This window comes from Pteropus vampyrus, unplaced genomic scaffold (assembly GCF_000151845.1).
Source record: "Pteropus vampyrus isolate Shadow unplaced genomic scaffold, Pvam_2.0 Scaffold9, whole genome shotgun sequence".
Taxonomy (NCBI): Eukaryota; Metazoa; Chordata; class Mammalia; order Chiroptera; family Pteropodidae; genus Pteropus; species Pteropus vampyrus.
Window position 1 is genome coordinate 12,865,768 of NW_011888790.1, and position 17,590 is coordinate 12,883,357.

General features: G+C 32.7%; 1 protein-coding gene and 1 pseudogene across 7 annotated transcripts in view; both read right to left on the reverse strand.

Annotated features, from left to right (window-relative positions):
* PPP1R12A (protein phosphatase 1 regulatory subunit 12A) overlaps positions 1-17,590 on the reverse strand; it is a 130,776-nt gene that overhangs the window by 52,666 nt on the left and 60,520 nt on the right. For all 7 annotated transcript variants that reach the window (XM_023521123.1, XM_023521122.1, XM_023521127.1 and 4 more), the window contains exons 3-4: positions 11,713-11,831; positions 3,694-3,853 (exon numbers count right to left, since the gene is read on the reverse strand). In XM_023521123.1, the coding sequence (XP_023376891.1) occupies positions 3,694-3,853; positions 11,713-11,831 (279 nt within the window). The remainder of the gene's footprint in view (positions 1-3,693; positions 3,854-11,712; positions 11,832-17,590) is intronic.
* LOC111730044 lies at positions 663-781 on the reverse strand (annotated as a pseudogene).

Below are 17,590 nucleotides of genomic sequence, written 5' to 3' on the forward strand. Positions count from 1 at the left end.
TCATCAACAAAGCTAGAAAATAGGAATACGTTTTAATACAAAGTAAAGAATTGTACAAAATTATATTAGTATGCCCTTCTGACTACATACAGACATCAACCTTTATTTAATTTAGAAATTAAGCTCACAGAGAACAAAGAATGTCTATAAAATGCGCATAGCAAGTCCAAAACACACCCCCCACACGCATGGGCAAAACACTAAATACTTTTACAACTCATGAAATCTGGTGACTTTCACCTTACTTCCAAGATGTTGAGCTTGAGAAGGGCTTCTTTTTACCTATAGGAGGTGGTAGTGATAGCTAATATATAACTCTTCATTTATTTATGTTTTAAGAACAGATTCCCTATTTCCTAACAATATCTAAAGCAGCTGTCTCCAATTCTGGCTCCGTAAAAGAACGATCTGAAGAACTTGTTTAAAAAAAAAAAAAAAAAGATTCCCCAGCTCCACCCCAGTTCTATTGAATTAAGCAGCATACCAGGAGATGGGCCCTGTACATCTATATTTTTAATAAGTCCCTCATATGATTCTCATCACTGCCTATCACCTGTCTGCAGACCAACATTTATTTTATTTTATTTTTTTAGGCAAGGTAACTCTTGATTGACCTCTCAAATTGCAAGGACCTTGTCAGCTTACAATCCCTTAAGTTTTTACGCCTACAGCACCTGGTCTTCCTCGGTGGTCTCTCATCCAGGTACTAACCAGGCCCAACCCTGCTTAGCTTCTGAGATCAGATAGGATTGGGCTTGTTCAGGGTGGAATGACCGAAGACTGCAGACCAACATTTGAGAGCCTGTAAAGAACAGGCTAACACATATAAACCCAGAGATTTAAGCTAAAAAAAAAAAAAAAAAAGTCCACTAAAATATATTATCGAAAACTTTGTGAGAGACAGAAATAAGACTGGGATATAAGATAATAAAAATATATCCCCCTTTAGAAAATATGAACTATAATACTATTAAATATTCTGAACATCAAATTATAAGTGCTTCAGAGTCTGTATGGAGAGGAAAGAGCCAGGAAGGTAGATATATTCCCTTCTCCCAAAAAACATACTGTTCTCTGTACATGTCAGGCCATACAAGTATACACAAAAGTATAAGACAATACTTATTATATTCGAGGAGCTTCTAATGGAGGACAAAAGTCAAGTAAAACAACAATCAACCCTCACAGACAGATTCTGTGATGGAGATGCAATGGAAATATAGAACTGAAAAGCATCAAAATCACTGAAAGGGGCTAATTCTGTTTAGGGAGGAAGGGGTAAGTGAGAAGATCATATTTGATGTGATATCAAAAATGATATCTTCTATTTATTTTTCATTTCATATATATTTTATTTTTATAAGTAATATATTCACAAAGTTCAAAAATAAAAAAGAATAAATGGCAGTACAGGGGGCGGGACTCTTCCACCACCAAACTTTAGCCAATCCGTTTCCCCTCCCCAGAGATAACAATACTACTAATTTTGATTGGATCTTTACAAAGAAATTTTATGCACATAAAAAGCAAATATAATTTAAAAATTTTTAAATAAACACAAATGATGTATACTTCTCTCCATGTTTTTCACACTTAATAATACATTCTAGTGCTCTTATCTATATGTTTTAATTGTTCTAGAGTATTCAAGTGAAAGGATGTCTCATACATAATTTATTCAACCATTCTCCTATTCCTATTATAAACAATGCTGCTAACACATACTTTACTTCCTATGTGAGAGAGAATATCTGTAAAAGAAGATTCCCAGAGGTAGAACTGCTAACCCAAAGAATAACTGTTACTTTGACAAAATTTGCTCAATTGTCACTTATACTTCCACCAGTAATGTAAGGGTATCTTTTCTGCCAACACAGTGTGCCAAACATTTTGATCTTTGCCAATATGATAGATGAAAAATGGTAATTTATTAGCTTTATCTGCAACTTATAATGAATGAGGTTCAGCGCTGTTTTACATAGCGTTAGAACCCTGTACTGAGTCAGAGGATTGAAAGGAATTTGCTTCCAAGTTGAAGAGATGGTGAATGAAGGTATCCAGATAGAAACAAGAAACAGTAGCATGGCTAAGCTACAACGACACAGGCTTGGAAGCTCAACAGATAGAAATAAGAGTAAGAATTAAGACATCATGACAGAACTTCAAGAAGATATATATAGTTGGAATAATGCATGCCTGAGGAGCAATGGTAGCAGCTTAGTTTAAAAGAGGAGCCAACAGTCAGATGACAAATGGTCTTACATGTTAAATTAAGGAGTTTAACATATATCCTGACCTTCATTGAGAATCTTAATGAAAGATTTTAAGAGGCTGGATAACCTAATTACAAAGCCCATTTAGAAGCAGTCTAGTGATCTATTTTACACTGTAATCCACTATATATACATATGTGTGTGTGTGTGTGTGTGTGTGTGTGTATGTTTGTAGAAACAAGAGTTTTAAGAAACAATATTTACCTTTGCCATATGTAAATCTATTTGATATTTTTTATTCTTTCTTTAAAAAAATGCTGTTGATGGCTCACTAAGTTCCTTTAGTCTAGTGATCTATTTTACACTGTAATCTACTATATATACATATATGTATGTGTGTGTGTATGTTTGTAGAAACAAGAGTTTTAAGTAACAATATTTACCTTTACCATATGTAAATCTCTTTGATATTTCTGATTCTTTCTTTAAAAAAAAAAAATGCTGTTGATGACTAAGTTCATTTCATGACCTGCTATTGCAGTTTGAAAGTTTGAAGAACTTTAGAGAGAAACAGATGGGGACAAGGAAACTAATTAAAAGTTAACTGTACTACCTCTAGGAGAAAGCTTAAGTTATAGAAGTGAGTAGTGGTTGAAAAAAGGAGGAAATCTGGGAATAGCTGACCCACTTAAATTTCTTCACTGTTTTATATTGATGAGAGAGAATGAGAACAGGATACTAGAAGCCCAAGAGGAACAAAAGGATGCAATAGATTTTGCTGAGGGCCAGTCTTATTTCCTTTCACATACATATAACAAGTTATGCACTGAAGTATTTCTTTTCACATAGCTGCCAATACCTTTGCATTGCGTAAGTAAAAAAACAAAAGAAAAATTTATTGTGACATAAAGAAGCTTTCTTCCAAGGAAATTTGATAATCAATATATAGCCCAATACAGTCTAAGTTGCTTATGACTTGATATTTACTATTATGCTAATAGTACTTGAGTCCTAGTGCTCATGTAGTAAAAAGAAACTGTATTTTAGATAAATTACATGTAAATGAATATTCAGTAGGAACCAAGCTCTCAGAATTCTGACAATCAAGCTCTCGGAATATATAAACAGAATTATGACTCTGCTCTTGGTCTCAGCAACCAGAGTTAGTAAATTTGGGAACCTCAAAATGACTCTGTAACAATTTATTAGCTAAGAAGGTAACATGTAATGGTTGTCTGACACTTAAATTTAACTTATTGGAAAACACACTAAAGAAAATAATAACAGTATAATCGAAATGTGAGAGTGAAAGAAAGAGCTTTAGACACAAAGCAATAATATTCAAGGTAATTTTCTCTTTTTCTGTAAATGGACATTAAATAATTTTTATAAGCTGTTTCAAAATGTCTGCAGGTATCTTAAGAAAAGGAACAATGAAATAAACCAAAGTAGGAAAACAACTATGAAAAACAATACTTACTTTAAAACTTCTGTATAGCCTTTAGCAGCTGCAACATGAAGTGCTGTACCTCCAGATTTTGCATGCCGGACATCATTTATATGACCACTATTTAGCCACTGTCTTGCATCTCTTAGCATTATTCGTTCTTCTTCCTTTCGAGCTGCTTCTATATCAACCCCTGATAAAATTAAAATAGTTTTTACTTTTTCTTTATAGAAAATGCTTTCTATAATGGGAAATAAAATTATTCAAAACATTTCAAGTTTAAATGAAAATTAAAAGTGTAATTTTATTTTTGAAAACTGAGTTGCTCATACATATAGGTTAAATGAAGAAATGTGGGAAGAATGTAAATATTTTATTAGCCTTCTCTACTGATTATTTAGTTTTTGCCCCCACAATATTATTTTGGCTCTCTTTTTACCTTTTCTAATTATTTCTTTTGTTTTTCAAAATTTGAATAGTTCACTAGGTCTATCGTCTCAATCTAAAAAAAAATATCAGTCATATCTACCTACTGCTTTGCCCAGTTTTCTGAACTCTAGCCTACTAGGTACAAATGTTTATTAAACACTTCAGCTTGAAGGTGCTGTCTTCCTCTAAAATTTACCAGACCTTAAAAGAGATTACTTCTCTACCAACCCTTCTTTCCTTTTCCAACATAGTACATTGTTCACACCATTAATATTAATTTTATAATTTTAGTAAGTTATATAAATGTTCATTAATTTAAAAGAACTTATTAAATAATAAGCACTGTGCTAGGTTGACACAGTAAGAGTGGGGAGAATTGGAAAAAGAATAGAGTACTCTCGTTCTTATCTTCAAAGAAATCAACATCCTGAGGAAAAAATTAAAATAGAAAAGATAATCCTGAAATTCATGATCTCACGCTGTCCTATGACTTCCCCTGCTAGCTATTTAATAAACAGCATATACCTCAATGCATTTATTTACGAATCTTACTTGAGAAGACTACGAGCTTATTTAATGTAGAGATACTGCTTTTTTATCTTGTATCCTGACTGTGTGGAAGAGTACCTGATACAAAGTAAAAGGGATCAGTAAATGTTTACTAAATGAATAATGAATGAGTAAAAAACAATCATACACACACAAAGAACACACACATCTCCTCAGTTAAGATCTCTCTTATAATTCATATTCATGTACCCAACTATCTGTTCAGGATTTTTTCTTTTATTCATTCATCCATCTATCCATTCATTCATTCAATATGCACTGAGTACCTACTATATGTCAGGGACTTTATAAAATGCTATGGCTATAGAAATGAAATTATATGGCAGAAGATGATACAACTGTGAAGAAAAATAAAGCAGGGTAAAAGGACAGAGAGTAATAAGAAAGAGGTGTTATCTCATATGGGTTGGTAAAGAACAGTTCCTTGATAAGGTGACATTTACAGCAAGAAATAAAGTGAGTGACAGTCATACTATTATCTCGGAGAACATTCCAGGCAGAGGGAAGTACTAGCAGGCTCTGAGTAGAAGCCTGTTTTCAATGTTCTTTTGTTTACAAGGCCAGGGTATTTATAATGAGCAGGATTTGACTTAATTTAGGAGAATCACTTAAACTAAAAAGTCAAGAACAGAAACTGAAGTATTAATATGAAGGCTATTGCAATAATCCAGGCAGGAGTTGATGGTTCTAAAACCAGGATAGTAGCAGTGAAGTTAGGAAAGAGATTAGATTCTGGATTCTTCAAGGCACATCAAGAGAATTTGCTGCTGGTTTGGATATAGGAGAAAAAGAAGTCGAAGATGAATCAAAGGTTTTTAGTCTGAGCATTCTGAAAAACGAAATTTTCAATATCAAAAATGTGTAGTTTGAGATGCCCTAATAGACATGTAATTGGAGATATCAAGTAGTCAAGTTGGATATTCGAGGTTAAGACTACAGAAATAATATAATAAAAAAATATGCCATAGGCACCTCAAATCAATGCTAAAATCTTAATTAAATTTTCCCCAATTTGCTTGCTTCTTGTCCTGTATATACAATACTAGGTACCACTATTTACCCAGCAACCTGGAAGACATACTTAATCCCTTCCTTTAATTACCAGATTTTGAGTTGCCATGCCTACACCGTCTTCTTGATGGCCCCTATTACCATCTTAGTTCATGACTTAGTCTCACAATTTGACTACTACTATTGGCCTCATTCAGCCTCAGTCCCTTCTGATTCATTCCTCACACCAATCAAAATATGAATGTCTCACTTTTCTACATAAGTTGCTCATCTCCTCTAAGACAAAGCTCAGGTTCTTTAGTGTAGCAGACAAAGCCTCTTATAACTTGGTCTCAATGCTTTATTAATCTCTAGTCTTTCTCGTCTATTATCACCCAGTGTTCTAATGATCTAGATCCCTGCACAGGTCCCCAAATACATCATGCTTGTGTGCCGTTGTGCAAGCTATTATCCTCTTCCTGGACTGTACCCTTATCTTGCCTGCTTAGCAAATTATCATTATTCAAGACACAACTAAACTGTTCAACTGAAGCTCAACTTTTAAAGAGTAGAGCATAATTGAAAAAAAAAATTAATTTCAAGATTATACAAGTATAGATAAAGTCATCTTTAAATTAGAGATTGTAATAATATCTCATTACCACATCTGAAAGAAACTTGCAGTAAAGATTTCCCAAAAACTTTATAAAATCAAATATGTACACTATATATGTGTAATGAACAAAACCTACTATAATCTTTATTTAAAAAGTATTACCATTTCCATAATAAAGTAATTTTATATATTAAAAATTTCCTACCAAAAGATAACCAGCCCATCTTATTTAAGATGCCTTCTAATTTTATTAAGAAAAAATTATAAAGTTGTATTATATGTTAAGAAAAACTTTTCTAATTGACTTTTCTGACTGATTTAATTTTCTTATGCTTTATTCTTTCACTTTGTCTTTTAAAACATGATCCTCTTTATTATTTTTACCCCATTTTTGCCTTTATCATCTTAAACATTTTGACTTTTACTATTCTAAATTTACTCTGGACTTAAAATTTAAAACATATACATATATACTTCTTCTAGATTTATCTAATTTCATGCTATCTTTATCTAATTACAAAGCAATTACCTTCTTTTACTTCTAAATCATGCTGTTCTATGAATTACATAAAAACAACTCAAGTTTAAGGGAAATTTCTTATGCTTAGAAAATCTAGTTAGAAAAGAAAGGCTCTTCTCTCAATTCTTAAAATTTTTTAAAAAATATTACTGATTATAGAGTTGCAGATCCTGCTTAATTCATTAAAAATTAAAACCAAAAACAAAACTCATCACATTGTAGTATATATTACAATACTTGCTTTCTAATCCCAGAGCTTTAACTAGCTAGTGACCTTGAAAAAGCCATAACTTCCTCGAATATTAGTATAATAGGTTAAGAACATAGATACTGAAACTAGACTGCTGGGTTTCAATCCCTATCTGCCACTTATTATTTTATTATCTTAGGCACACTTAATCTATGATAATATTCAGTTTCTTTATTTGTAAGATAGGAGTAATGAAACCATCTATCCTATAGGGTTGTTATGAGGATTAAATTAATTGATGTGTGTGAAGTGTTTAGGTTAGGAGCAAGCACCAAGGTGTTAATTATCATTATCAGATCTAAAAGCCTGATTCTGTTTCTCTTTTCTTGCTTTATGATCTCATACAAAGAACATCTTAAAATGCATTTCACTGGTCTTTAATTTACCTACTATAATCACAAGGTTTTTAAACAATAAAACAATAAATATTGAGACTAAATTGGGTATGATATAATAAAGGAATTAGACTATTTTACATCTGTCACTACTATTGAAAACAGTAAATATTAGACTGAAATGGAGACAAATTTCTTAGGTAAGAAAAAATAAAATTAAGCTGGAATTTGGTCAGCTAAGAGATATAAAAATTGACTTATGTCCCAAGCAAAATAAAGAAAATGGCATTAAAATATAAACCCAAAATAGTTTTAGCTACCGTTCAATCATTACTGCTTTCAAAAGCAATTTACCTAAACATAACTTGTTATTCATCAGATATATTAGAATAAGAAGTAACTAAAAGAATGATTAAAGATTTTTAAAAATATTAAATAACTTTCATACCAGGATAAACAATTTGAGAAATCTTACCACTATTAAAGATATATTTAGGGTGCTTGCTCTTTTTATAATTATTAAAGTCTATGAGGGATGTCCCTATCTTTTAGTTTCTCTGGAATAAATTTATGCTATATAAATTCATGTATTTCCATTACATAATAAAATGCAGTCTGGTACAGTGATGAAGAGTGTGGGACCCAAGTATCTGTCACACTATTTGGGAATGAACTACAGCACCACTTCCTACCTGTATGACCTTGGGCAAATCACAGAGTCAAAATTTCTCATCTGTAAAATGGGGATAATAGTAGTATTAACCTCTTAGAATTGTTGTGAGAATGAAATGAGATCATGCACATTAAGCCCTTTGCTCAACGCCTTGTATATAACCAGCTTTTTAGTAAGAGTTAGCTACTATTAGTATTATCTCTTCACTTTTCAGCTCCAAGGTCATCTCATTTACTATTTCTCACAATTCTTCCTCATGTAGTATTCTTCCAGATTTACATTTTCCATCCTGATACCTTCTAAGTTACAATAGTGCACTGACCACTGTCATCTAGATATCCTTTAGTGACCACAAAATCAATATATCCGAAAACAAATGCACATATTTCCTAAATCTGTTCATGTCCACATTCAATTCTTCACCAAACTGTTTAAATTTTACCTTAATATTTTCTTAAAACAGCCCTGCTTTTCCATCTTAAATGTCATCTTTTTGGCTCTTATCGTCTTTCACCTGGACTAACATTTAAGAGCCTTCTTCAAGGAAGACATGTCACCATGCACACCCACCCCCCCGCCCTTTTTAATTCATCCTCTAAACTGCCATCAGCTTTAGTACTTAAAACCAAATCTAATAAGGTTAATTTTCTGCTGTGATCTTTCTTACATCTGTCTAATGCCTACAAAATAGATGTCCTTCACCATCTGGCTCCAGCCTAATCTTTTCAGGCCTCACTTCCAACTCCTACTAATTAACTCCTGATTTTCTATCTCCATTACAATTCTAATGAATTCTCCACATATGCTATGTCTCCAATTCCTTTCCTCTGCACATGTTGATAGCCCTGCCTGACATGTCTTTTCTGTCCACCACCTCCCTTCTCTGCCAAGCAAACTCCTTCTCAAATGTCATCACTCTGAAACCTTTCCTGAGTATGGCAAGCAGTTAGTCATAGCCTTTTCTGTTCTCCTACAACATTCTGTTCCTATCTATATTTTAGCACATATATTTAGCACATAGCACACTGCACTGTGAAGCTCTATTTATATTTGCCACTTCAACTACATTGTAAAATCCTTAAGAACAAAGATTGTTCTTTTTTTTCTTCAATACTTAGCACATTTGCTGGCACATTAATCAATACTGAATGAATCTTTACAATTAAAACCAATCGTGCTAACAGTTTTCTTTATATACAAAGAAATCAAAGACAGGAGGTTTTCAGAACACCTCCAGGCCTTTTTAGTTCATAATAATTGCTAACTAAAATTAGACAGTATAAAAAGATTTAACTGCTGTTTTACAGGAAATTTGGCTATATATCTGAGCATTCATCAGGGCAAGATGGGCAGATAAAGTATTCTCTCTAGGTTGTGATGCTTTGTATTTATTCTTCTAGTTTCCTCAAGTCTTGAAGATTCCTTACTCCAAAACATGTGCCTAGAACATAGCTGTTAAAAGTTCTTCTGTGTACTTATCCAAGCTTCAGTTTATGACTACTTTTCTAATGTGTGTCCTGTTTCTCCTGGGCTCTACGTATCTTCAACCACTTGTTATAATGTCTCAATTTTATTTAGGCATTTAAATATTTTCTTAGTTTTAGTGCCTAAAAAAGATTTTTTTAAACAACCGAGTAATCATTATGAATTTTCCTAATCCCCAGAAATAAAAATCTCTTTTCAAGGGATAGGCTTAGCTTCTATCTCCTGATGAAATACATTTCAGCAGGAGCCTACCCTCTAAATCAATATCCATACCTTTCCTTTAACTTTTAACTTTAGTAAAACAGTTCTCTTCTGATAAAACCCATTTAATCACTGCCATCATGAAATACAGTAGAAATCACACACAGCAATTTATTTATGTATTTTAAAAATTTTAATTATTATAATACACATAACATAAAATTTACTACCTTAATAGCCATTTTTAAGTACATAGTTCAGTAGTGTTAAGTATAATTACATTGTTGATGTAATTAATCTCCAGAACTCTTTTCATCTTGCAAAACTGAAATGCTATATCCATTAAACAACAAATCCCCATTCCCACCTTCTCCCAGCTCCTGATAATCTCTCTCTGAATTTGATTACCTGAGGTATCTCAGATAAGTGGAATCATACAATATTCATCTTTTTGTGACTGGCTTATTTCATTTATTATAATGTCATCAAGGTTCATTCATGCTGTAGCATGCAGAATTTCCTTAACACCGAATATAATTCCATTCAATGTATATATCACATTTTGTTTAACCATTCTTCTACTGATGAACACCTGGTTGGCCTTCATCTTTTGGTTATTGTGAATAACGTCATTATAAATGTGGGTGTACAAATACTTCTTTGTAACCTTCATTTTTGGGGTATATACCCAGAAGAAGAATTGCTGAAATACAAATACATACACACACACACACACACACACTGCTTTATCAAGATATAATTTACATACCATTTAAAGTATACAATTCAGTGGTTTTTAGCAAATTTGTAGAGTTGTGCTACAAGTACATCAGTTTTAGAACACCCATCACTCCTAAAAGAAACTCTACCCATAAGCAATCACTTTTCATCTATAAATTGAGATGTCCCAAATTTATATCTCCAACCTGTACCTCTCTCTACTCACATATTCAACTGCTTGTATATTTAAAAAGCAAAAAAACTTAACATGTCTTGAAAGTAACCCCCTTAACTTTCCCTACAAAACCTACTTTTCCCACAGTACTTGCCCCTCGAATAGAAACTTTATCCATCTAATTGCTCAAACCAAAATCTTAGAATCTTCCCTCCATTCTTTCTTACACATCCTACATTTAATCACTCAATAATCCTCTCAGCCAAATCTTCAAAATATATCTAAAATCCAACCTCATCACATTACTGTGTCTTCTACCACTCTATTTCTGCCACGGTCACCCTCCTACTTCTGCCCTTACTTTCCTACAAACTATTTTTAAAACAACATCCACCACAGATATCCTTTCTGAAGTCAGATTATGTAACCTCTCTACCTCAAACCCTCCAATAGCTCCCTATTTCACTGAGATTAAAAGCCAAAGTCCTTCCAAAGGCCCATGAGGCCTTATGTAATGTGGTCCACTGCTACCTCTGTGACTTCATCTCTTTCCAGCCTCTTCTTTCTTCTGCCTGTTCCAGTTGCACTAGTCTGTTTATTATATCTCTGAATAAGCCAGGTACCTTCCCATCTTTGCACTTGTTGCTCTCTCTGTCTGGAATGTCCATTCCTCAGATCCATTTAACTCATTCCCTCACCTCATTCAGATCTTAACTTAAATAACACCTTTTCAGAAAGGACTTTTTGATTGATCTATTTAAATTTACAAGTGTTGTATCTACTCTATACATTTATCTCCTTTGCCTGTTTTATTTCTCTCCAAAGCTCTTATTACCATATAATTTTATGTCTGACCTTACCACTTATAATACTTTCAACTTGAAAAATATTAACAAGATGTAGAGTTGAGAATCGTACTTTTAAAAATAGAAACATACTGCACATACATTAAGCAAGTTGATTTTTCCCCACTCAAATTATGATTGTCTTTCAATGTCAACAATTATTTTATTGAAAAAGTTAAATATCATATTCTTTCTTAAACTGTTTTAAACATCTTTTTTCCATTTAGGTTGCTTTTAGATTACCTTGCCGATTAACTTCATTTTGAAGTAGTTCTTCCATTGCCTCCTCCTCAGCAATATCTAAAGGTGTGTCTCCTTCACTGTTGACTGCTCCTACATGTGCTCCCTGACCAATTAAAAACCTGTAAAATCAAAGGTAAGACACTTAAGCAATGATGATATTATTAAAAGACTAAATGCATGGTCAATGATGAAAACTCCTATGTAAGAGCAGCATTATAAGTCAAAGATAGTATATGTATTACCTATGTTTTTAAAAACTACCACAGAGCTTGTTTTCTTTTTAAAAAAATTTATTTCCTAATTTTTCTGTAATGTGTACACATATTGATTTACTAATACAAAATAATAATTTTAAATAATAATTAGAAAACCTTTCATAGGATCATTTCAGACTATCTCCATCCAGATTTTTCATTATCTCCCTGTAGACTGATTTCCTAACTGATCTCCATGTTCCCAGTCTCATACCATAAGCAACAGTTCTTAACCTGGGGTCCATGGATAGAATTCAGAAAACCATTCAACTGATGTACATACCTTCTAGTATTATTTATGTTCATCACTATTTTGACATTAACTAGGTCTTTTTATTTAATGTGTTACTAAAGTAGTACATATATAACTACACCACAATTTTTTTACAATATTTTGATAAAAGATATCCAATATAATTATAATTGGTTTTCATTTTACTTTGTATTTTAGGCATTCAAAAAAAAAAAAAAAATCCTGTGTAAGTATCCACGGGCTTTATCAAACCTTCCAAAGAGATCCAGATACAAAAAGGTTATCAATCTCTTTCATTTGTGTCAACTGAACATCTCCTAGAATCACCTATTTAACATGACCAGAGTCAATTCCCAACTTACAAATCTTTGAATGGTTGTTCCATACTAGGAGAAAACACACATGACCCTCAATAATGTGGTTTTGTATTCTTTTTCAGCATCATTACTCTTCTTTCCTGTATCACACTTTAGGCTCCAATAATATGAAATTGCTTAAAGTTCTGAATTAAACCATGCTCTGATTTTACTTTTCGATATGCAAAAACGGGCTTTTTTCTCATTTACGTCCCTAACCAACTTAACTCTTTTTTGTATTTTTTCACAGACTACATCAAAATATTCTCATTATAAAAACAGTAAAAAAGTCAACAGAGGTTTTAAAAAAAGGAAATTGAAAGAACTTCTTTATACCTCTTGTTCTATTATCATGATCCCTTCTCAGAGATAAACACTATCAATAGTACGGTAAATATCTTTCCAGTACCTTTGCTATAAGGTTATATGTGTGCATATAAACATATATACAGTCGCTTTTTGAGGTTCTTTTGGTAAAACAAAAATTAATGGAATTATTTAAAATGTATTATAATTCAATGCTTCCCTCTTCTAACAGCTGAAACTATTCCACTGTATGGCTGGATCATACTTTTATTTAATACGATCCTACTAATAGACATGTCCTAAAACAGATACCTGACATCATCAATCTAAAAACTTCCCAACATTATGGGTTTAAAATATTGTTGTTTTAACTTATTTCCTGATTACACATGAAGTTAAAAATATTCTGATGTTTACTAGCATTTGTATTTTCTCCTTTTGCGAACTTCTTATTTACATCTTTTGCTTGAATTTCTAATGTGTTCATTAATTCAACAAATACTTATGGGGTATTGTTATGGACTGAATGTTTGTGTCTCCCCAAAATTCGTGTTGAAACCCTAACCTTCAAAGTGATGGTATTAGCAGATAATCAGGTATAGATGAGGTCAAGCGGGTGGAGCATGCATGATGGGATCAACGATCTTATAGAAGCGACTAGAGCTCACTACCTCTCTGCCAGAGGACACAGTAAGATGACAGTCATCTATAAGACAAGAAAAGGGCCCTTATCACATACGGAATTGGCCAACACCTTTATCTTGGACTTCTAGTCTCCAGAACTGTGAGAAACAAATACCAGTTGTTTAAGCCACCATCTATATTTTGTTATAGCAGCCAAAGCTGACTAAGACAAGTGTCTAGTATGTATTCAGCACTATGCCAGAAATACAACGGTAAACAAAAACAAACATGAACTTTCCCCTTAAAGAGCTTACAGTTTAGCAAAAGACGAATCATCTAAATAAATGTAAAACTATGATGTCCTTTTTTAAAAATTAAAATAGCTGTTTATTCAGACCCTAGTCATGCCAAAATGTTTTGTGCATATGCCACTATAATTACCACACCCTCAATAACAAGCAAAATTTGTACATCAAATTATATTTCAAGTTATCTGACAATATAAAAATGTGAAGTAAGAATGATTTATCAATTCCTTTTATAACAATACTAATAATTCATCTTAAGCACAAAATCTTAATAAAATGACACAGAAAGAACAATAAGTTTAACTTGTCAAAATTTGTTATGAGTATACAAAGACAAACTTTTAAAACATTGTATTTACAAAGATTCTGGCAACAGCTTTATGCAACTACACAGCAGCATACCAGGGCTGCCACTCAACTTGTATATATGGTAAGTCTCAGTTTCACTGTGAAGCTGTTACAAAATAAGTAAGTAAGTAAGTAAGTGAGTAATAAAAATCAAAAACCTGCTTTTCACATGCCAAATAGCTTGGCAAGAATGCCATTAAATGCAGTAAGAAATTTAAGACAGTAAGACTAAAATGTTAATAAAAGCTAAACATTACAGCCCAAACAAAATTTACACAAAAAATGACTATTACATGAAATTTTCCTGATGGGTTAAATCTTCACAGTATAAAACATGCATTTTAGATAGCTATCAAGTTTTTCAAAAAGTACCAGTGCCTATTTGAAATGACTCCTCTCCCCAAAGCCAAAGTGTAGTTAAAATTAATGCAATGTTAAAACAAATTCTAATGCTAAAAATCATTCAGCATTATTGAAGTGGAGGTAAATCCCAGAGCTTCTGGGGCTTTCTTGTGCTGCAAAAGGCTGTTTCTCTGGTTCATTCAAAGCAGCTTATGACAGAGTCCAAGGGTGTCACTAAGCTTAGTAAAGGGCAAGATGGCTATACCTAGCTCTGATCTTCCTATGAAGCATGGCTACTGTGTCTGCAAAAATAGGTAGTGAAGATAAAAGGCATGCTATCCTGCTAAAAAAAAAGAAAAGAAAACCAACCCTCAACCTTAAAAGCTCCTTCCCCAGGTGAATAAAAGTATACAAGGGGAAAAAATTAAAACACAGAGTAAGGATTTTAAAATATCAATTAATTATTTCAAAAATGTTAGAGTCATCTATTCATTTCTGATTACATCTTAACGATGTACCCAGAATCATTTTCTATTAATTTATCATTAGATAATTCTAGTCAAAAATATTAACATTGTTCCCAAATATCAACCACTAGAGTGACTGCAGTGTACTACCCCCTAGAGTTATTATGAAATGAAAGAGAAAAAGGGAGAAAAAAAAAAGATGTTCAAGCAGCAGGCAACTATTATGGCCCTTTCACACAGAAGCATCTGAGTGGCTTCTGATTAGTCCAAGAATAATTCTAAAAACAAGAAAACTCATGCATTTTAGTAAATATGTCATAATTTTCACAGTTGAGATTTCCTCAGACATTATACTTTCTTTATAAGAGAATCCTGATTTTTTTGTAATGTTACAGTGAGTCAGGACTTGAACTCGCAGCCTTCTTTGTCTTCTTACTATGCTTTGCTATTTCTTTTCTTTCTGTTGTTTTTTCTTGTTCTTCACTGCTTTTCTTCTTTTATGCTTGTACCTCCTCTTCTGATAAGGACTCAGATGATAAAGGTTTACAATTAGGATATATCTCTTTTTGCTGAGTCCTTTAATATCCTTTTTTTTTCTCAGTTGCATCCTTTGGCTTGTCTGATTCAGTTTCTGACATGGAGCTTTGAGAAGATTTACGTGAGCAGGTCTTTTCTTTTTTCCTTGTTTTTCTCATCTTCAGAATCCAAAAACTGCTAAAAGAATCAGAACTTGATAAAGAAGATGAATACCTACCAGGTTTCTTTTTTTGTCTTTTTTTTCTGGATAAGCTTTCATTTCTACTAAATAATTTATCCTCATGGTTTTCTAGTTCTTTCTTTCCATGTTCTCATTCATTTTTCCTTCAATTTCAGCCAAGGCCTTAGAGCCCTTCTTTTTTCTTTCACATCTTCCCAGGCAGGCCTCAGCTGATTCACGTTATCTTGGATCATTGGCCCTGATGACAAGACTGGATCCCTTGATATAGCCATTGTTATTGGGTTCATATAGGCCACCCAACTGTCCTGCTTCCCTGTGGTGATGGACTGAGAGCACAGTCAGACACTGATTAGTGGACCAGGCCAATGGAGAGGCCTAAGTGAGCCACACAGGTCCTTTGGATGACTTGCTATGACAAGTCTTACGGCAGAGAATTTGGTGGTAGCTTGGAGTGAATAACAGGATAATTTGAGTTAATGAGGTCAGGTAAAAATTATCTGAAGTATATGTAGGTACTAACAAAAATAATGGAAAGACAGTATATTCTAGAAAGAGAGAACAAAAGGCACCAAAACTCTCTGACAGGAAGTATATGTATGGCTAGACAGGAGACAGGTTCATCTTCCTGAGAGTAACTGAAATAACTGCTCAATCTCTGTATTTCTATCTGTGATATCCATTCTCTCTTTCACACACACACAATACACAACACACACACACATACAAAGTTGCTGAGTGTTTATTTGTGTAAAATGCTTACATGATCAGATATGTGTTTCAAAAAGGTCACTTAGTGCAATACGTTAAATAAACTAGAACGGAGAAAGAATGAAAGTAGGTAGATTGTTAACTAGTTACAGCAGTAGTATAGAAAATTATGTTGGAAGCTTGAATTTGATGCAGGAAATGGATGAATTCCAGAGATACCAAAGAGATATTGGGAGACCAGATGAATATGAGAAATGAAAGTGAAAAAGGTGTCTAGGATAAATTAAAGTTCTTGACTTATATGATGTGATGGATGGTGGTACTAATTAATGATATATAGAAAATTTAATATATTCTCTACATCTGACAAATAGACGTTACAAATATTTTTTTCATACTGTCACTGCACTTAAAAAAATGTTCCTTATAGTATTTTATATTTTACTAAACTTTAAAGGTTGTATGAAGTCTGGTTAATTTTTTGCTTTAAGGCCTTTATCATCTAACTAAATGTATTTATATGGAGATGTAACTTTTACAGAAAGAGAGAGAGAGAACAAAGAATATACACTATAAAGTTAACAGTGATTATCTGTAAGAGGTAGGGTTAGGAGGGAATTTTATCACTTATGATTTTTTGTGAGGAGAGAATAAATTTTTTGTTATCCAAGTTTTCTGCAGCAAGTTTATTTTGTATGTGTATCATATACTTTTTGTGGCATGATGTTCTTACATTTAATAATGTAAACATTTTTCCCTGCACAAAGTAATGTTTCATTTTTATGATTTTCATGAGAATTTTACGAACAAGAGTCATACTTGAATTGAGGTAATTTCTGCTTGTTTTGAAAAATGTAATACAAAACTACACAAGAACATTTACATACTACAAATAAATAAATGAATCTGAAGCAAAAAAAAAATATATATATATATATAAGTGGAATAATAAACTGTACTATGCTCCAAGAGAATGTGAAATTATTCTGCTAGGCAAAATCTCAAATAATTAGGGATATTTACACATAAAACCACTTCTATTTTGCTTAGGTACAGTATCCAAAATCATTCACAGGCTATAAAGACTAAGAATAAAAGGTATACCTCAATGTAGCTAAAGCGCCTACAGCAGAGGGAGCTATATGGGAAGAAGTCACAAGGAAATGGGTCAAAGCAAAATACGGACAATCCAAA